The sequence below is a fragment of the Somniosus microcephalus genome, chromosome 5 (genome assembly GCF_052327205.1).
Source record: "Somniosus microcephalus isolate GS21.2 chromosome 5, FLI_Smic_1.0, whole genome shotgun sequence".
Lineage (NCBI taxonomy): Eukaryota > Metazoa > Chordata > Chondrichthyes > Squaliformes > Somniosidae > Somniosus > Somniosus microcephalus.
The window spans coordinates 300,982,404-301,003,613 of NC_140991.1; the positions used below are offsets into that span (position 1 = coordinate 300,982,404).

At 48.0% G+C, this 21,210-nt stretch overlaps 1 protein-coding gene across 2 annotated transcripts in view; it reads right to left on the minus strand.

The window, feature by feature from the left end:
* LOC147117862 (coagulation factor XIII A chain-like) overlaps positions 1-21,210 on the minus strand; it is a 137,202-nt gene that overhangs the window by 87,795 nt on the left and 28,197 nt on the right. For both annotated transcript variants that reach the window (XM_085989244.1, XM_085989243.1), the window contains exon 3: positions 11,867-12,055. In XM_085989244.1, the coding sequence (XP_085845370.1) occupies positions 11,867-12,055 (189 nt within the window). The remainder of the gene's footprint in view (positions 1-11,866; positions 12,056-21,210) is intronic.

The following is a 21,210-nucleotide window of genomic DNA, read 5'->3' on the forward strand; positions in this document are numbered from 1 at the left end:
CCAATCGACCCAATCTCTCCTCATACGTCATTCCTGCCATCCCAGGTATCAGCCTGGTGAAAACATTGGTAGGAGTGACCACCACACAGCCCTTGTGGAGACCAAGTCCCATTTCCACACTGACGACACTCTGCATTGTGTCGTGTGGCACTACCGCCATGCTAAATGAGTTAGATTAACAACAGATCTAGCAGCTCAAAACTGGGCATTCTTGAGGCCATCGACAGCAACAGAATTATCTGTAACCTCATGGCCCGGCATATTCCTCACTCCTCCATCACCGTCAAGCTAGGTGACCAACCTTGGTTCAATGGTTCGTGACAGGAATAGCACCAGGCGTACCTGAAAATTAGGTAAAGGTACAGCACGGGACTACATACATGCTAAATAGTGAAAGCAGCATGCTATTGACAGAGCTAAGTGATCCCATAACCAACAGATCAGGTTAAAGCTCTGCAATCCTGCCACATCCAGTCATGAATGGTGGTGGACAATTAAGCAACTAACGGGAGGAGGAGGCTCTATAAATATTCTCATCCTCAATGATGGCAGAGCCCAGCACGTGAGTGCAAATGATAAGGCTGAAACGTTTACAACAATCTTCAGCTAGAAGAGCGGATGATCCTTCTTGGCCTCCTCCGGAGGTCCTCACCAATACAGAAGCCAGTCTTCAGCCAATTCGATTCACTCCCCACGACATTAAGAAATGGCTGAGTGCACTGGGCACAGCAAAGGCTATGTGCCTCGACAAAATCCCGGCGGTAATGCTGAAGACCTGTGCTCCAAAATCAGCTGCGACTCTAGCCATGCTGTTCCAGCATAGCTGCAACACTGACATCTACCCGACAATGTGAAAAATTGTCCAGGTATGTCCTGTCCAAAAATAGCAAGAAAATCTAACCTGGGCAATTACCGTCCAATCAACCTACTCCCAATCATCAGCAAAGTGATGGAAGGAATCGACAACAGTGCTATCAAGTGGCACTTACTCACCGATACTCAGTTTAGGTTCCGCCAGGACCACTCAGCTCCAGACTTCATTTCAGCCTTGGTACAAACATGGACAAGAGAACTGAATTCTAGAGGTGAGGCGAGAGTGACTGCCCTTGACATCAAGGCAGCATTCGAATGAGACTGGCATCAAGGATCCCTAGTAAAACTGAAGTCAATGGGAATCAGGGGGAAAGCTCTCCACTGGCTGGAGTCATACCTTGTGTCATAAATCGCAACTTCTACAAGAAGTAACTCAGGAAGTACTACTGAACGGCCAGCTGAGGGCACCGCCTGAGGAGTATAAATCCTCGGGCGTGGGCCCAACTTGGCCAGAGACAATCTGGAAACAGGAAGCTAGTGACTACTAACTAGACCTCCATGTTTTGTTACAAGTCGATTATGTACAACCAAGTGCGTAGTGAATCTTTATTATGTCACCTTGCACCAGGGAAAATACTTATGGTTGTTGGAGGCCAATCATCTCAGCCCCAGGACATCGCTGCAGGAGTTCCTCAAGGCAGCGTTCTTGGCCCAACTATCTTCAACTGCTTCATCAATGACCTTCGTTCCATCATAAGGCTAGAAGTGGGGATGTTTGCTGATGATTGTACAGTGTTCAGTGCCATTTGCAACTCCTCAGATAATGAAGCAGTCCATGAACCCATGCAGCAAGTCCTGAACAACATTTAGGCTTGGACTGAAAAGTGGTAAGTAACATTCATGCCACAAAAGTGCCAGGCAATGAACATCTTCAAAAAGAGAGCCTAACCTCATCCCTTTGACATTCAATGGCATTACCATTGCTGAACCCCCACAATCAATATCCTTGGGGTCACCATTGACCAGAAACTCAACTGGACCAGCCACATAAGTGCCATGACTACTAGAGCAGGTCAGAGGCTGGGTATTCTGCAGTGAGTGTCTCACCTCCTAACTCCCAAAGCCTTTACCTCATCTTCAAGAAACAAGTCAGGGTATGATCGAATACTCTCCACTTACCTGGATGGCTGTAGCTTCAACACTCAAGAAGCTCGACACCATCCACAACAAAGCAGTCTGCTTGATTAGCACCCCATCCATTAGCTTAAATATCCACTCCCTCCACCACCGGCGTACTGTGGCTGCAATGTGTACTACAGGATAAACTGCAGCAAGTCACCAAAGCTTCTTCGGCAGCACCTTCCAACAACACTCAAGAAGCTCAACACCATCCAGGACAAAGCAGCCCGCTTGACTGGCACTCCATCCACCACCTTAAACATTCACTCCCTCCACCACCGGCGTACCGTGGCTGCAGTGTGTACCATCTACAAGATGCACTGCAGCAACTCGCCAAGGCTTCTTCGGCAGCACCTCCCAAACCTGTGACCTCTTCCACCTGGAAGGACAAGGGCAGCAGGCGCATGGGAACACCACCACCTCTAAGTTCCCCTCCAAGTCACATACCATCCTGATTTGGAAGTATATCACCGATCCTTCATCGTCGCTGGGTCAAAATCCTGGAACTCCCTACCTAACAGCACTGTGGGAGTACCTTCACCACACGGACTGCAGCAGTTCAAGAAGGCGGCTCACCACCACCTTCACAAGGGCAATTAGGGATTGGCAATAAATGCTGGCCTTGCCAGCGACGCCCACATCCCATAAACGAATAATTAAAAAAAAAACACGACCTCTACCACCTAGAAGGGCAAGGGCATCAGGTGCTTGGGAACACCATCATCTCCAAGTTCCCCTCCAAGTCACACAGCAGCCTGACTTGGGCATATATCGCCGATCCTTCAATGTCACTGGGTCAAAATCATGGTACTCCCTACCTAACAGTATTGTGGGAGTACCTTCACCACAGGGACTGCGGCGGTTCAAGAAGCAGACCCACCACTACCTTTTCAAGGGCAATAAATGCTGCCCGCATCCCGAAGAATGATTAAAAAAAAGTGTTCTATTTTCTAAGGCCTTCATTGCTGTTCTGTGACAGCCTGTCTGGAGAAGTGCGACCTCCACATGCACTGCTCCTCGGACAATTGCAGGAAAGTGGCTGTAGGTCTGAACACCCTAAGGGCTGGGTAAGACCTTCTTCGAGCAGCCCCCACCCCCTCATGCGGTCCCCTGAGAAGCCCAACTGCTGCTCCTCGCGGTTGGCCAGCCTGTTGCTGCTGCTCTACCTCCTCCTCTTCATGCAACCAAACCAAAGTGAGAAGAAGGACACACATCATAAGCCCTGTGCTTATTGAGGGTCTGGAAGCAGAATAAATGATGAAAACAACAATCTCCAAGGCAGACCCTGCTGTGGAAATGCGAAAAACACCACAGCAATCAGATACCAATTGCAAGTGAGTGCCCCTTTAAATATGGCTTCCAATTGACGCTTTGAAACCAATCCCGCTAGGTTTTACTCAGCAGGTTCAGTGCTGGGGAGTACTAGATATTAAAATTGATTCTGGGTCCTGATCTTGATCCCGGTTTGAATACTGCTTTAGGCAGGCACCTTGGCCACCTCAGAACATTTTGGAGTTAAGGTGACGGCGGGCGGGAAGCAGACGGGAACAGGGCGGGAAGTCTTCTGTTGTGATTTTAACTCTGGTTTCCGCTGGGTGGAGGGAGTTAAATTCGCCGTTCACATTGTTAGCCAGTACATGTGGACAGAGAAAAGTTGGGCTGGTGCTAACTTTACAAAACATCTTTATGTGGTAGTTCTCCACACTGCTGGAGGTCATAGTGCCACCTCACTCACTTTACACTGCTGCTGCTAAACTGGTGGCAGTACTGTAAGGTGAAAGTGGCATTAGATACTTTCCGACTTGGTGTTTCTGGTGGGCTACCTTGCTTGCTGGTAGCAAATATTATAATTAAGTGCAGTAATTAAAATTTCCACAGGTTCATCTTGACCCCATTTGCTTTGAATAAGCTAATACATTGTCTATACTGTTGAACAGAGTTGGGAGAGGATTTTCAGAAACTTGCTTCAGAGAGACATATCGTGGCCAGAGCCTGCAAGTACATCGAGATAGTTCACAGCAAAACTGAGAGAGAAATGGTGACAAACAATTTATATTGGTAAATGTTGATGGAAATCATCACCAAGAATAGTGACACCAAGAAATGTGTGTTCTACAAAAAGATTTTTTAAATAATATATATAGATTATATGTAAGAAATATGTAAGAAATAATATATATAGATTATATGTAAGAAATATGTAAGAAATAATATATATAGATTATATGTAAGAAATATGTAAGAAATAATATATATAGATTATATGTAAGAAATATGTAAGAAATAATATATATAGATTATATGTAAGAAGTCACACAACACCAGGTTATAGTCCAAAAGCTGTTGGACTATAACCTGGTGTTGTGTGACTTCTTACATTTGTCCACCCCAGTCCAACTCCGGCATCTCCACACTATAGATTATATGATCTTTTGTAGACTCCATTTTCTTTTAACAGTGTTGAAGTTTGGGTAGTCTGTCTCAGAATCTATGAATAGCATCATTCCTTCATCTCCTATACAGTGTGTTGGGTATTTACCTGGTTCCCTTCTGGGAATGATACAAGATTATTGACCTAAATTTTTCTTCTTCAAATATTTATCCGCTTCCTATTTAAAAGCTATTATGATTCTGCTTCCACTGCTGTTTCTGGGAGGGCATTCTATGCCCTAATAACTCTCTGCATAAAAAAATCCTTCTCATCTCTCCTTTCCTACTTTTGGTGAAGATTATTTAAATTTATGCTCTCCAGTTACCAGCACTGACCAATGGAAATAATTTTCCCCTAGTTATCTCATCAAAACCCCTCAACTTTGAATAACTCAGTAGATCTACTGTTAACCTTCTCTGTTCTAGTGAAAACAGTCCCAGTTTCTCTGCTCTCTCCTCATACCTAAAGCTTCTTGTCTCTGGTATGATTTCAGTAAATCTCTGCTGTACCATCTCCATGGCCTTGGCATCCTTCCTACAGTAGGACACCGAAAACTGGGCACAATATTCTAACAGTGGCCTGATTTGTAGAGGTTTGGCATTAACTCTTTGCTCTTGGGCTCTATATAATTTTTTAATAAAACATGTGGGGGGAGAAATTCAGTTGGTTAGCCCCTCCCATTAGCGCTTGGCGGGGGGGCGCTAAGGGGTTAACGACCGGGCGCGGCGAATGCAGTGACGCCCGCGAACTTCAGTGCCGGTTTAGCGCTGGCGCTAACTCTTACCGCCTGGGCCTCTCACGCCTCGCAGATCGCGACGTCATAAAGTGCGCCGTGCCCAGTTATCGCCCCGGATGTGAAATTGCCTCCCGCCCCCTTTGCTGTATCGCCGGGCCGTTGTCACCTCGGCTGGCCGCTTGGGGAGCGCTAATTAAAGGGAATGGTTTTCCAGTCAGTCAACCTTTATTATTTGCACCAGTCTGGTGCCTGCTGAAAGTTTTTGATGTTTTGTTGCTGCGAGCTGTCCAAGCCCTCCACTTTGAGAGAGTGCTTGGGGCTGTAATGGCAGTCGCCCAGGTCGCCTGGCAACGCGGAACTGCCGACAAGTATATTGTGCACCATCACTGGCCCTTCCTTTTAAGCGAGGGAAGCAGCCTCTGCTGCTGTTAGTGATGCGCTTCAAATTGTTCAGCATTCGGTCACTACTGCCCCGCTCAAGGACTTTAGCGCCCTAAGAGAAGTGGTTAGCGCTTGATTTAACGCTCCACTTTCCTCTTGGAGCGCTAATGCTGAATTTCCTGGCAGGAGAGAATCATTAGTGTCTGCCGCTACTTTTTCTACTTTTCAAAATTTAGCTACGGAATTTCTAGCTCAGGATCTCCGCTGCTTCTGAAATTGAGGCTGCGAGGTTGCGTGTCTGGCTATCAAGTGCCCGGCAAGCACAGGAAGTCATCTACCAGTCTCATCTGCGATATATGCGGCAATCTATGTGTGTCTAGGTTCGGGCTCTTCTCCCATCAGCACACCCATAGTAACTGAGAACTGATCCGACAACTCAACGGGAGACTCCATCATCCATAAACTATGTCATGTTCTCAATGAGGATTTTTTTTTAACGCAGCAAGTTGTTGGGATCTGGAATGCATTGCCTGAAAGCGTGGTGGAAGCAGATTCAACAATAACTTTGGATAAATACTTGAAGGGAAAACATTTACAGGGCTATGGGGAAAGAGCGGGGGGGGTGGTGGGATTAGTTGGATAGATCTACTGAAGAGCCGGCGCAGGTACAATGGGCCGAATGGCCTCCTTCTGTGCTGTATCATTCTATGACTCTATGATTCTATGAACTTTATTACATTTTTCAGACCTGGCTAGACTTTTACAAACCTGTGCTGGTTGTTTTTAACAACTCAGAGTATTGATTTATCCTACATTGTGGTCCTTAGAAACTTGCCAACTACTGATGTTAGGCTGACTGGTTTATAGTTACCTGACTTATGCCTTTCTACCTTTTGAACAGAGGCGTTATACTATCAACCTTCCAGTCCTCTGGCACAACTTCCAAATCCAAGGATGTTTGACATATTATGATCAGAGCCTCTGCTATTTCCTCTCTGACTTCACAGAGCATTCTAGGATATATGCCATGAGCGCCTAATGTCTTTTCAACCAGAGCTCCACCAACTATTTCATTTCTACCAATCTATAGTTATCCCATCTCGGCGCCCCATCTCGGCGCCCCATCTCGGTGCTCTAGTGCTCTATCTCGGCGCCCTATCTCGGCGCCCCATCTCGGCGCCCTATCTCGGCGCCCTGTCTCGGTGCTCTAGTGCTCTATCTCGGCGCCCTATCTCGGAGCTCTATCTCGGCGCCCTATCTCGGCGCCCTATCTCGGAGCTCTATCTCAGCGCCCTATCTCGGCGCCCTATCTCGGAGCTCTATCTCGGCGCCCTATCTCGGAGCTCTATCTCGGCGCCCTATCCCGGTGCCCTATCTCGGCGCCCTATCTCGGCGCTCTATCTCGGCGCCCTATCCCGGTGCCCTATCTCGGCGCTCTATCTCGGCGCCCTATCTCGGAGCTCTATCTCGGCGCCCTATCCCGGCGCCCTATCTCGGCGCCCCATCTCAGTGCTCTAGTGCTCTATCTCGGCGCCCTATCTCGGAGCTCTATCTCGGCGCCCTATCCCGGCGCCCTATCTCGGCGCCCTATCTCGGCGCCCCATCTCAGTGCTCTAGTGCTCTATCTCGGCGCCCTATCTCGCTCTATCTCGGAGCTCTATCTCGGCGCCCTATCTCGGCGCCCTATCTCGGCGCCCTATCTCGGCGCTCTAGTGCTCTATCTCGGCGCCCTATCTCGCTCTATCTCGGCGCCCTATCTCGGAGCTCTATCTCGGCGCCCTATCTCGGAGCTCTATCTCGGCGCCCTATCTCGGAGCTCTATCTCGGCGCCCTATCTCGGCGCTCTATCTCGGCGCCCTATCTCGGAGCTCTATCTCGGCGCCCTATCTCGGAGCTCTATCTCGGCGCCCTATCTCGGCGCTCTATCTCGGCGCTCTATCTCGGAGCTCTATCTCGGCGCCCTATCTCGGCGCCCTATCTCGGCGCTCTATCTCGGCGCTCTATCTCGGCGCCCTATCTCGGCGCTCTATCTCGGCGCCCTATCTCGGCGCCCTATCTCGGAGCTCTATCTCGGCGCCCTATCTCGGAGCTCTATCTCGGCGCCCTATCTCGGAGCTCTATCTCGGCGCCCTATCTCGGCGCCCTATCTCGGAGCTCTATCTCGGCGCCCTATCTCGGCGCTCTATCTCGGCGCCCTATCTCGGAGCTCTATCTCAGCGCCCTATCTCGGAGCTCTATCTCGGCGCCCTATCTCGGCGCCCTATCTCGGCGCTCTATCTCGGCGCCCTATCTCGGAGCTCTATCTCGGCGCCCTATCTCGGCGCCCTATCTCGGAGCTCTATCTCGGCGCCCTATCTCGGAGCTCTATCTCGGCGCCCTATCTCGGCGCCCTATCTCGGCGCCCTATCTCGGCGCTCTATCTCGGCGCTCTATCTCGGCGCCCTATCTCGGCGCTCTATCTCGGCGCCCTATCTCGGCGCTCTATCTCGGCGCCCTATCTCGGAGCTCTATCTCGGCGCCCTATCTCGGAGCTCTATCTCGGCGCCCTATCTCGGAGCTCTATCTCGGCGCCCTATCTCGGCGCCCTATCTCGGAGCTCTATCTCGGCGCCCTATCTCGGAGCTCTATCTCGGCGCCCTATCTCGGCGCTCTATCTCGGCGCCCTATCTCGGAGCTCTATCTCGGCGCCCTATCTCGGCGCCCTATCTCGGCGCCCTATCTCGGCGCTCTATCTCGGCGCCCTATCTCGGAGCTCTATCTCGGCGCCCTATCTCGGCGCCCTATCTCGGCGCCCTATCTCGGAGCTCTATCTCGGCGCCCTATCTCGGAGCTCTATCTCGGCGCCCTATCTCGGCGCTCTATCTCGGCGCCCTATCTCGGAGCTCTATCTCGGCGCCCTATCTCGGCGCCCTATCTCGGCGCCCTATCTCGGAGCTCTATCTCGGCGCCCTATCTCGGCGCCCTATCTCGGCGCTCTATCTCGGCGCCCTATCTCGGAGCTCTATCTCGGCGCCCTATCCCGGTGCCCTATCTCGGCGCCCTATCTCGCTGCCCTATCTCGGCGCCCTATCTCGGAGCTCTATCTCGGCGCCCTATCTCGGCGCTCTATCTCGGCGCCCTATCTCGGCGCTCTATCTCGGCGCCCTATCTCGGAGCTCTATCTCGGCGCCCTATCCCGGTGCCCTATCTCGGCGCCCTATCTCGCTCTATCTCGCTGCCCTATCTCGGCGCCCTATCTCGGCGCCCTATCTCGCTGCCCTATCTCGGCGCTCTATCTCGGCGCCCTATCTCGGCGCTCTATCTTGGCGCCCTATCTCGGAGCTCTATCTCGGCGCCCTATCCCGGTGCCCTATCCCGGCGCCATCTCGCTGCCCTATCTCGGCGCTCTATCCCGGTGCCCTATCTCGGCGCCCTATCTCGGCGCCCTATCCCGGTGCCCTATCTCGGCGCTCTATCCCGGCGCCCTATCTCGGAGCTCTATCTCGGCGCTCTATCTCCTCTTGTGCCCTTCGTGCCCCAATATCACATTCTTTTGTGGAGACCGATGCAACGGATTCAATTAGTATTTCCACCGCTCCTTCAAACACCCTGAAATTATTTATTTTTCCATCTGTGATCATCTCTGCGCTTTCTTTATTCTTTTTCTTGTTATGTATCTGTACAACCCTTTGCTATTTCCTTTTATGTTCCCTGCCAATCTTGCTTCATTACAAATGCTAATTTCCTTCTGTATTTTTCTAGACTTGGTTTGATTTTCTATCATGTCACCAGCCCTAGTTTTATCAGACGTCTCTTTGTCCTGTCTCGTTATAATTTAAAGTTCTCTACTCATCTCAGAATCTCCAGCTTTTGCTGCACTCCCTTTTACTTCTTGTGGGAATATATTTGTTCTGCATCTCAATAACCTCCTCTTTGAATTGAAACAATTTTCTATCGTTTGCCCACTGCCTTTTCCAATATTTCTTTCCAAATTATCTGGGCTAGTTCCCTTCTTAATGTCATTGGAATTTGCTTTTCTACAATCAAGCACCTTCATCTTTGACTGTTTCCTATCCTTCCCGATGTCTAGATTGAACCTAATTATATTCTAGTAGCTGTTTGCTAGACGTTTCCCTACCATTACTTTATATATACTTGTTCCACTTCATTTCAGGTATGTGAAAATAGAAATGTCTGTGGAAACTGAAGTTGAAATGACAGTGCTGTCATGCTACCTGTCAGTCTTAGTTCTCTTATCTTCACTCAGGCATACTTGGTAAATATCAAAGATTTCGGGCCAGTAATGGTGTATACACAGAGCTGTTACATGTACATAGTAGTTTTTCCAACACCATATTGTAATGTTGAGTTCAATAACTTCACGGACGTTTGTTCTCCAGACTAATATACAAAGCAGCTCACTCCAAGAATGACAGAAAAGAAAGGCTTGCATTTATATAGCACCCTTCACAACATCAGGATGTCCCAAAGTGCTTTATAGCCAATGACGGACTTTTGAAGTGTAGTCAATTTGCACACAGTCAAGGTCACACAAACAGCCATGAGACAAGTTGTTTCAGTGATAAACATTAGCCAGGACACCAGGGAGAACATTCATGTCCACCTGAGAGGGCCTCGGTTTAACGTCTCATTCGAAAGACTCTGGTAGTGGTCCACTCAGTACTGCACAGGGAGTGTCAGCCTAGATTTGGTGCTTAAGTCTCTGGGGTGGGATTTGAACCCACAACCTTCTGACTCAGAGGCGAGAGTGCTAACACTGAGCCACGGCTGACGCTCTCCAGATTCATGTGGGATTCCTCTATGGTCCTTCGTGACATATTTGTACTTCTTGATGTACTGTATTTATTATTTCTTAAAGAGCGAATGCATTAGCCCAGGCGTATCCAACCTTTTTGTCTTTGTGGGCCTCATAGTGTATACCATGGAGCTTCAGGGGCCACATAAAGGCCCCAAAAGTCCACAGGGGTTCCACCAGTCCCCCAATGTAACTGTAGTGGGAGATCGGTAGTATCCAGCAAAATAAAGCTGCAGGGACCCAGTGGCACCAGGTTTCTGCAGTTGCTGGGATTTTCCAGCATGCCTTGTAAGAGGTAAAACCGCCACCCACCCCTTACAAAGAAAATGTCATCAAGGGGACAGAGCCAGGGATAGGGACTCACTATGCCAGGGGTACCCATCTCGACGTAGTAAAAGAACTTGCTTTTATACAGCACCTGTAGTGACCTCAGGACGTCCCAAAGTGCCTTACAGCCAACTAGGTACTTTTTGAAGTGGAGTCACTGTTGTAGAGAAACGTGGCAGCCAATTTGTGCACAGCAAGCTCCCACAAACAGCAATGTGCTAATGGCCAAATCATCTGTTTTGGGTGACAAATATTGGCCAGGACACCGGGGATAACTCTCCTGCTCTTCTTTGAAAAATGCCATGGGTCGTTCACGTCCACCTGAGAGGGCAGACAATGCCTTGGTTTAACGCCTCATCCGAAAGATGGAAACTGGAGACCAGTACGCCTGACATGCAAGGGGAGATACAGGCAAGGCAAGCAGCCGGGCCCCCGAAAACAGGTTACATGTTTCAATATCTTGATCGGCTTCTTTACACAGAGGGGCATGGCTGGGGGAGGGGGAGGGGGAGCCTGGCTACCGCTGCCCCTCATTTCTGACAGCTTGGGGCTTCAGCTATATAAAGCCCTGGTTGGACCACACCTCGAGTACTGTGAGTAGTTCTGGATATATTAGCCTTGGAGGGAGTGCAGCGTAGATTGACCAGAATGATACCTGGACTCCAAGAGTTAAATTACAGAGAGAGATTACACAAACTAGGGTTGTATTCCCTGGAATTCAGAAGGTTAAAGGGTGAGTTGATCGAAGTTTTCAAGATATTAAGGGGAACTGATAGGGTAGATAGAGAGAAACTATTTCCGCTGGTTGGGGAGTCTAGGACTAGGGGGGCATAGTCTAAAAATTAGAGCCAGGCCTTTCAGGAGTGAAGTTAGGAAACACTTCTACACACAAAGGACGGTAGAAGTTTGGAACTCTCTTCCGCAAACGGCAATTGATGCTAGACCAATTGTTAATTTTAAATCTGAGATTGATAGCTTTTTGTTAACCAAAGGTTTTCAGGCATATGGGCCAAAGGCGGGTATATGGAGTTAGGTCACAGATCAGCCATGATCTCATTGAATGGCGGAACAGGCTCGAGGGGCTGAATGGCCTCATCCTATTCCTATGTTCATAAAAAAAAAATCCAGATAGACGTTCACTGATTTGAATGTGTTACACTGGCTCAGTCAGTCTGTGGCCCCACAACTTTGGCTAAATACTCACCAATCAAAAACTCAACCCACAGTCTGTCTTTTCCTGAATCGTAAGCCCGGTTGAAGGTAATGGTGATCCGGAAAGGCTGGCCACGTCTCACAATTAGGTTACTGTAGTCGTAGAGCTCTGTATGATGCTGTTTCTTGTTAAATTCATCTGGATTCGGGAGTACATCAATGCCCCAAACTTCCAGATATTCTGTAACAGAAAGGGAAATATGTCAATTATTTCAGACTGTTGAGTTTTTTTACATGCCACACTTGCCTGAGCCGTTCACAGTGAAATGCTCGGCATGGTATCCTTTCTTGTTCCCATTCCTCAGAAGATTTTACAAGCACCAAATTACCTTTCTTAAAATGAAGTACAACAGTAGGTGCCTTTATACAAACCAAAAAGTGCTGGGGATGCACAAGTCAATCAGCATCTGTTACACAAAGTTAGATTAACATTTCAAATATAACCACTCATCGGGACATATCCTGTTGTTTGGGAATGTTAATGGGCCAGAAATTCGCGGCCAGAAGCGTGAGTACGGTCGGGGTACTCACGCATCTGGCCGTTGGAAATGCCGGCGTTCAGCAGGAACAGCGCATGCGGGGAACGCCGGCATTTCCAGACCCGAGGTCTATTCACAGCGCGTGCGACTGCACAGGCAGCGCTTGCGCAGTGAACTTTGTGGATTTCAATGATGGATTCAGTGAGGGTAAGTCCTTAGAAGTTACACTTGAAAAAAGCAAGTGTAAAGTTGTTCATTGGCTGCGGAGGAAGATATATTTTATCGTGGAGCTTCTGAAATGCAATATTTTTGTTTGGGAAAGGGAGGGAAGTTATTTTAAGAAATTTTAAGTAAGTTTTAAAGTTAACATTTTTTTTTTTTTTTTTTAAAAAGGGTTTTCAGAATGGTAGGTAGAAGGAGCAATTGTGGCTGTGTGAATGGAATGTGAGAATGAGTTATGTATGTATGTCCACATATATTCCTTTACGTATATGTATGTATGTTTTATATTCCTTTACTAATGTGTATGAATGTATGTTTTTAATTATGATTTTCCAATAAGTTACTTTCTCTGAAAGTCATAATTAAATAATACATTCATACACATAAGTAAAGGAATATATACAGACATACATACTTTCAGAAGCTCCACGATAATAAATATCTTCCTCCGCAGCCTCTGGAGCAACTGTACCCATGCTTTTTTCATGTGTAAGTTGTAATGACTTGACCTCACTGAAAGCATTAATGAAAGCGGCGAATTATACTGCGCACGCGCTGCCTGTGCAGTCGCACGCGTTCTGCCTCTGAACCCCTTCGTTCAGAGGACAGGAAATGCCGGTTTTCCCCACATACACTGTGCATGCTGAAAACCGGCATTTCATCCAGCCAGATGCGTAAGTACACGGACCGTACTCGCGCATTTGGAAGGGAATTACTGGGCCAACATTTTACATGTCAATAAAATGAAAAATTTAACAATTGCACGACTTGCCCCCTTGCATCTGCGACTGAGGGTCCAAGGAGGTGCATTGCGCAAGAGGTCATCATCGTACGTATCCTCACACTGTTCCCTTTGGGGAACTGTATGAAGTGGTGGAAGGATTTATGGCCGTGATTAACGCTCATTCCGTGACCGTAACCATCTTTGAACCAGCCATTAGGGTGGTTAGTCCTATGGCGGGAGGGTTTTACGGGCTCCCACAACCCATCTGAGGGGGGGGGGGCCACCAACACCCACGGACGCAAGTATCCCGCTGGATGTCCACCCAGAATTTAAAGTTGGAGCTCCGACTCCACTTGCCGGGACTGTCTGGAGTGGGGTTCAAAACCCTACTCCTTCTGGCCCAGCGGCGGGGATGCTTACTGCTACGCAAAAGGCCCACTCCGCACAAAAGGTGACACCCATACGTTTCCTGCGCCTTTTCCCTCCCCGTGACTGGAGCCCTATGCTGCCATTTCACGTTGCTAATCGGATTGGGCCTTTGTCATAGCGGTAGGATCCCCGCCGCTGGGCCAGATTAGGGTAGGGTTTCGAACCCCGCTCCAGACAGTCCCGGCAAGTGGAGTCGGAGCTCCGGCTCTAAATTCTGGGTTGACATCCAGTGGGATATTTGCATCCGTGGGTGTGGGTGGCCCCCCCTCCTTGTATAGCTTGTGGGAGCCCGTAAAACCCTCCCGCCATAGGACTAACCGCCCTAATGGCTGGTTCAAAGATGGTTACGGTCACGGAATGAGCGTTAATCATGGCCATAAATCCTTCCACCACTTCATACAGTTCCCCAAAGGGAACAGTGTGAAGACACGTATGACGACGACATTGCTAAATAAATAAATGGAATTAAAAAAATTCTTAGGGCTTTTAAAAGTCTTTAAATTGCTTTAATTCTCTTTAAAACTACTTCAGATTACTCAAAATAATGTAAACATTTAAAAAAGTTTATAAAAGTTACCAAAATCTTCAAAAAACTTCCAAAAACCTATTTAAACTGCTGCTTTGCATGTAAAAATGCTTAGCAGCTTGACAGAAACATTGGGGGCGTGTCCAGTGAAACTGAGACCTCAAGGGGCGTGTCTCACTTGCACTGCACGCTCCTGGCTTCGCGCTGGCTGCACTCCTGGGCGGCGTGACGTCATACGCTGCCCGGGATTCTTCTTTCTGTTTCAGCAAGTGCAGGCGTCCCTGGAGCTGATCGGCAGGAGCGCGGGGTAAGTGCAAAAACGGGGCTGCAAGCCCCGTTCAGCAATTTCTGGCCCAATAAGATCATAAGAACATAAGAAATAGGAGCAGGAATAGGCCACTTGGGCCCTCGAGCCTGCTCCGCCATTCAATAAGATCATGGCTGATCTTGGGCTCAAAGCCACTTCCCCACCCGCTCCCCGTAACCCTGCAATCTCTTATCTTGGAAAAATTTGTCTATCTCCACATTAAATGGATTTAATGACCCAGCCTCCACGGCCCTCTGGGGCAGAGAATTCCACAGATTTACGACCCTCTGAGAGAAGAAATTCCTCATCTCAGTTCTAAAAGGGCGACCCTTTATTCTGAAACTGTGCCCCCGAGTTCTAGATTTCCCCACGAGGGGAAATCTTTCTCTTTCAGATGCTTTCAACATGCTGTATATCTTCATTACTTTGTTTTTATTTCAGATTACGAGCTTTCCCATTTTCTTCTTAACACTTCTTCATGAAAATGCTTTGATGAAACCCAGATCTTTTGCCGATCGCAAAGTTGTTTTTTACATATATCATAACAATAGCACATTATCGGAGTACTTGAATTTGGAAAAAAAAAGATTGATGTCCAGGATCTGGAGTTATTTATTGTTTTATGTTTGAATTTGAAAAGTTCTATTCCTGTCAGCAGAACTTACTTACCAGATTCATATAGGTTTTTAACTGTGGATTGTTGTTGTCTACACTGTACCATGCTGGTAGCCAGTCACAAATGATCTGTTTTTAATAAATAAGATGATGATCATTGTCCACACAATTCTCTGTTGAAATGGGCTTGCTAAGTTGACCAAGTTGATCATGTGGTCCATCCTAGAGACTGGCAACAGAGCAAAGTTCCTAAGAAAGCTCTAATGATCTCGACCTCAATTTATTTGCTCAACTGTGCCATGGTCGATGTCATGGGGTCACTAAGGCCACCCCGAAGAACAGCAACAGGCCTGGTTTCTCCCGTAATTGCACTTTGTTGGGCTGCCTGAGAAATTATTAAGCCACTTAGCCGTGATTTTAAAAGAGGTTTAGCTACAATTTGATAATTACTGTGGGATTGGCTGTGCAGGATAACATTTGCCTGTTACACCTACCAATCAGGAACTGATTAAGACATAAGAATACCTGAGAGACAAGGCTCAAACCTAGTTGGAAATCAGCCACATGACCACGTGTGGTGCCAGACCACAACTCTTGAATACATTAAATCAGGGGTTACTGTAATTCAAAGGCATTCCCACTTTATCGGTTATTGTACTACTGCCACAGATGAACACTAGGCCATAGAAATTTGGGCATGCTCATTTTTGGGTGCGCGGGGGGGCGCAGGGTACTTTCCCTGCTCCTGAATGGTGAGGGCCGATGTGCCCCCCCGCTGTTGGGCACCGGGCCTCATTTGCATGAAGCGGGCGAGCTGCGGAGAGGAAGAGTCAGCTTGTCCACCAAAGCTGAAGATTGGGCCACTGAGACGCTAGCAGCAGCCCTCAGCTAAATGAGTAACAGGGCAACCGGTGCGAGGGGGTGGGTGAGAGCGAACAGTGGCTGGGGAGGGATTGCTATCGTTGGCGGGGCGGAGGGGGCGGCAGGCAAGGTTTGCTAGCTGGGGGGGGCTTTGAGCCAGGGGTGGGGAGGAGAAATTGGTGGCTGGGTTGGGGAGGGGATCGAGAGCCAGTGGGCGGAGGGGGGCGGGGGGTGGTGGAGTGGGAGCCAGCTGGAAGGGAAGGTGGCAGGTCGCCATCTTTTGGTATGGGGTCGGGAGGACCACTCCTGCTCCTTTCTACTCCACATTCAGGTACGTATGGGGGCCTTCTTTCCGGTTAGCGCCTCATTGTGCTGTACGAGTTCAGCACATGATGAGTGAAGCACTGGGGTGTTCGAAAATTGAGAACAGGTCCTGCAAGAAGAGCACGACCCTAATTTAAATAATTTATTTCCTCCTCTGAATGTTCCCGAGGTGCGCTCCTGATGCCATCGAAACCACCTTAACCAATATGGCAGGTGGCACACTACCAGCCAGACATGTGCTTGCCTTTTCCTGTCCGCCATATTGGGGGCTTAGGTGGCCATTTAGCGCCCAAAAAACAGACGCTCCCCGGCCGAATTTCTACGGCTGCACATTGAGCACTGATTTTTATCAATTCACAAGCCCGGCACATATGGATTTATACAATGTAGATTTTCAGCAGGCCGGAGATTACATCAACAACTTTGATGAGAAGAGTTTACCTTGAAAGTGTTTGACTGCTTAGCAGCAGAAATGCTTAATGTAGTCATTTTACATGCTGCTGTTTCTTCAAAGAGTATACGGCCTAAAGCAACTGAGTTTCTATATTTGAGGAAATAAAACTGCATCTGATGCTTCAACTGCTTTGAAATGAGCGCAGTAATAAGGTGATATACACAGCATATGTTTGAAGCTGAACCCAGTTCAGTATTTTTTATTTTTTTTTACAAATGTTACTCTGGAGGTTGCATTTGAAATGTTCGTGGTGCTCAAGAACCACATGTTTGGCAAACTTAGCATTTTTGTGCTTCAAAAGATAATTGTAGCTGCTTATTAGAACCATTTTAGCTGCAGTAGTTGTTCCATAAAAGCTCACTCACTCTCTGGGGAAATATCTCGCTGGGTCTGTCGCCACAACAAAGTGACATTTCAACAATCCTTCAGAGAATGGTCTCTGGATTAGAACACATCAGCTGTGCAAGCTAAGCACTATAGGATGATATCCTGAACTATCAAAAATTCGCTGTTGTGAAGCCTCATATATATCAATAGAAATAGCTTTGTTTTTGCACATCAATTAAGAAGCAGGCTTAGAAATATCAGCCCCAAAAGAATTGCGGCTGTGAGCGGCGTGCTGGAAAAAAGCCACCCTGGTACTGTAACTTACTGGAAACATATTTCACGGCAGAACGTATTCTGAGAAAGTGATCATGCAACAAAATAAAACTTTCCATACAGCAACCCGGAAAGGAGGGCTGAACCTTCAGGGCATTTCACCCTCTGCAGGAGTTCCCCCTTGTTAAAATATCTTTCTATTTACAACCATTTCTGACACAAAGTCAAAACAAGAATGCCAAAGTAGTCAAGCAAAGATAAATCGGGAGTTGCAGCCAGTTTATATCATTAAAAGTCTTGGGTACAATTTTCCAACTTCGTACCGTTGGGGGGAAGCCACCTGCCAGAAACGGTCAGAAAACTGTGGGCAGTGAATGCCTGAATTTCCATTACTGTCCCCAGCACTTACACCATCCACACTTATCGTGGGCAGCCTGCAATATCGGGCGCATGGCGCTAACTATTTCCCATTACCATGAGAACCCGAGGCAACATGAGGAAAAGCTTCTTTACACAAGGAGTGGTTAGGACTGGGAATGCACTGCCTGATAGGGCGGTGGACACAGATTCAATAGTAGCCTTCAAAAGGGAATTGGATAAATACTTGAAGGAGAAAAAATTGCAGGGATACGGGGAAAGAGCGGAGGAGTGGGACTGCTCTTCGGAGGAGCCGGCAGCGCAGGCTTGATGGGCCGAATGGCCTCCTTCTGTGCTGTGCTATTCTATGATTCTAGGAGTCCATTCAGCACGCCGGCTATTCCGGGCAGTTCAATAAGCACTTGCCAATTTAAAAAGCTCTGCTGATTTCAGACAAAGTCGGGTCTTCAAGCTGTTTTCAATCAGCTGTTCGCACCTTGTTAAAGTGCGATTACCTTAGAGCAACGGTTCGGGATGCAACTGTTAACAAGTGTGGGAGGCAATTGCTAAGTGAGATTTCCTGTTCCTTTAAAATATGTTGGTTACGTCGCTCTTTGGTTTTACCGTCCGCCGCGTAGAGTGGGCAAATCACGCTAACACCAACGCGCCCGCTATAAGCGATGGCGCCTGTATGTGCTTTCAGTAAGCAACGCTCCCCACCAGCAATGGGAGGTCTGAGTCTGTTGTAGACTAATTGGTAGAGATTGATTGCCATGATTAGTAAACAACTCCATTATCGATGTGTCATGCGACTACCAGGATGGTAGAAGGCGAACGAGATGGACCATGGTCATTTTTCATCCCGCAATTCCTATATTCCTAAAACTGCTCGTAAAGTGCACATTACACTTTAATGATTGGCTATATCACACAATTTAATGGTTATCTGTATGGTGCACTTTAAATCTCTCTCACTTTACATCCGAATGCCATATTCTAAACCTTCCTGTCACTTGTTAATGATTGGCTTCAATAGCCTGGAAGTGTGTACTGATTTGCTTAATTTTCCAATTCTAATCTGGAACAGACTATCATAGAATCATAGAATGGTTACAGCACAGAAAGAGGCCGTTCGGCCCATCGAGACCGTGCTGGCTCTCTGCGAGAGCACTTCAGCTAATCCCATTCCACCGCCCTTTCCCTGTAGCCCTGCAAATTTCTTTCCATCAGATAATTATTCAACTCCCTTTTGAAAGCCGTGCTTGAATCTGCCTCCACCGCACTTTCAGGCAGTGCATTCCAGATCTTAACCACTCGCTGCGTAAAAAAGTTTTTCCTCATGTCGTCTTTGGTTCTTCTGCCAATCACTCCAAGTCCATCCTTCCACCGCTGTCACACCCAGCTCTGCCATACCATGCTGCAGGTGCACCCTTCCCATGTCCTAACTCGCACCAAGTCCTGTTCACCCATCTCCCCCTGTGCTCGCTGACCTACATTGGCTCCCGGTTAAGCAGCGCCTCAATTTTTAAATTCTCATCCTTGTTTTCAAATCCCTCCACGGCCTCGCCCCTCCCTATCTCTGTAATCTCCTTCAGCCCCACAACCCCCCGAGATATCTGCGCTCCTCTAATTCTGGCCTCTTGAGCATCCCTGATTATAATCGCTCAACCATTGGTGGCCGTGCCTTCTGTTGTCTGGGCCCTAAGCTCTGGAATTCCCTGCCTAAACCTCTCCGCCTCTTTCCTCCTTTAAGACGCTCCTTAAAACCTACCTCTTAGGCACTTGAGGGAAATAAACTTGCAGGGCTACGGGGATAGAGCGGGGGAATGGGACACACTGGATTGCTGTACAGAGAGCTGGCATGGACTCAATGGGCCGAATGGCCTCCTCCTGTGCCGTTATGACTCTATGATCATCTTAAATCTGTGTCCTCTGGTTCTCGACCCTTCTGCCAATGGGAGCAGTTTCTCTCTATCTGCTCTGCCCAGACCCCTCATGACTTTGAACACCTCTATCAAATCTCCTCTCAATCTTCTCTGCTCCAAGGAGAACAATCCCAGCTTCTCCAGTCTATCCACGTAACTGAAGTCCCTCATTCCTGGAATCATTCTTGTAAATCTTTTCTGCACCCTCTCGAAGGCCTTCACATCCTTTCTAAAGTGTGGTGCCCAGAATTGAGGCCGAACCAGTGTTTTATACAGGTTCATCATAATTTCCACACTTTTTTACTCTATGGGGGAAAAATTGAGTCGCGCCCCCTTCACCAGGGCACTACTTTTAGTGCCCCGAAAAAATTAGCGCCCCCCTCGGCCGATTTTCCCTAGCAGCGCCCTGAGAGGGAGGAGGGGCGCTACTGAAAGCGCCCCGCGTGCCTCTTGAGGCGCGAACAGGAGGTGCAAAGCAACCAAATTTTTCCCGTATTCATGAAGCCCAGGATCCCGTAAGCTTTTTTAACCGCTTTCTCAACCTGCCCTGCCACCTTCAATGATTTGTGCACATATACCCCTAGGTCTCTCTGTTCATGCACCCCTTTTAGGATTGTACCCTTTAGTTTATATTTCCTCTCTTCATTCTTTCTACCAAAATGTATCACTTCGCACTTTTCTGCATTAAATCTCATCTGCCACGTGTCCACCCATTCCACCAGCCTATGTCCTCTTGAAGTTTATCACTATCCTCCTCACTGTTCACTATACCTCCAAGTTTTGTGCCTTCTGCAAGTTTTGAAATTGTGCCCTGTACACCCATGTCCAAGTCATTACTATATATCAGGAAAAGCAGTGGCCCTAGGACCGACCCCTGGGGAACACCACTGTATACCTTCCTCCAGTCCGAAAAACAACCGTTCACTGCTACTCTCTGTTTCCTGTCACTTTGCTAATTTTGTATCCATGCTGCCACTGTCCTTTATTCCACGGGCTTCAACTTTGCTGGCAAGCCTATGAGGTGGCACTTTGTCGAACGCCTTTCAGAAATCCATGTACACCACGTCAACCGCATTTTAACCAGCCAATCATATCCCTCAAATAACTTCTTTAAACTGCTTCCAGCTGCTATTTCCCTTCTTCACGCAGGTTCATACGCACAGTTAAAATGGCATTTGTAATAAAACAGACACAGAATTGCATAATTGTGTAAAAAATGTCATTTCATTTTCGAAATGCTCGCTGGAAGTTGCGCCCTGCAGAGACCTACCCTCTTTCTCTGCAGCAGGGGGCTTGAGTTCTGCTTCAGTCTTCTTCTGCCGGGAATTTCCTTAGGGATTCTCCTGCTCCGCCACCGTAACTTTGGCAGCGGTCCGGCGGAAATTCCGTGCGTGCGCGTAAACGGGGTTTCGCGGAACTCCCGCCGACATTATGGCGGTGGAGCGGGAAAAGCCCTGAGGAAATTCCCGGCTTTTGTTTCCGTGCTCCGTCTCCCTATATAAGCCCTCCTTCT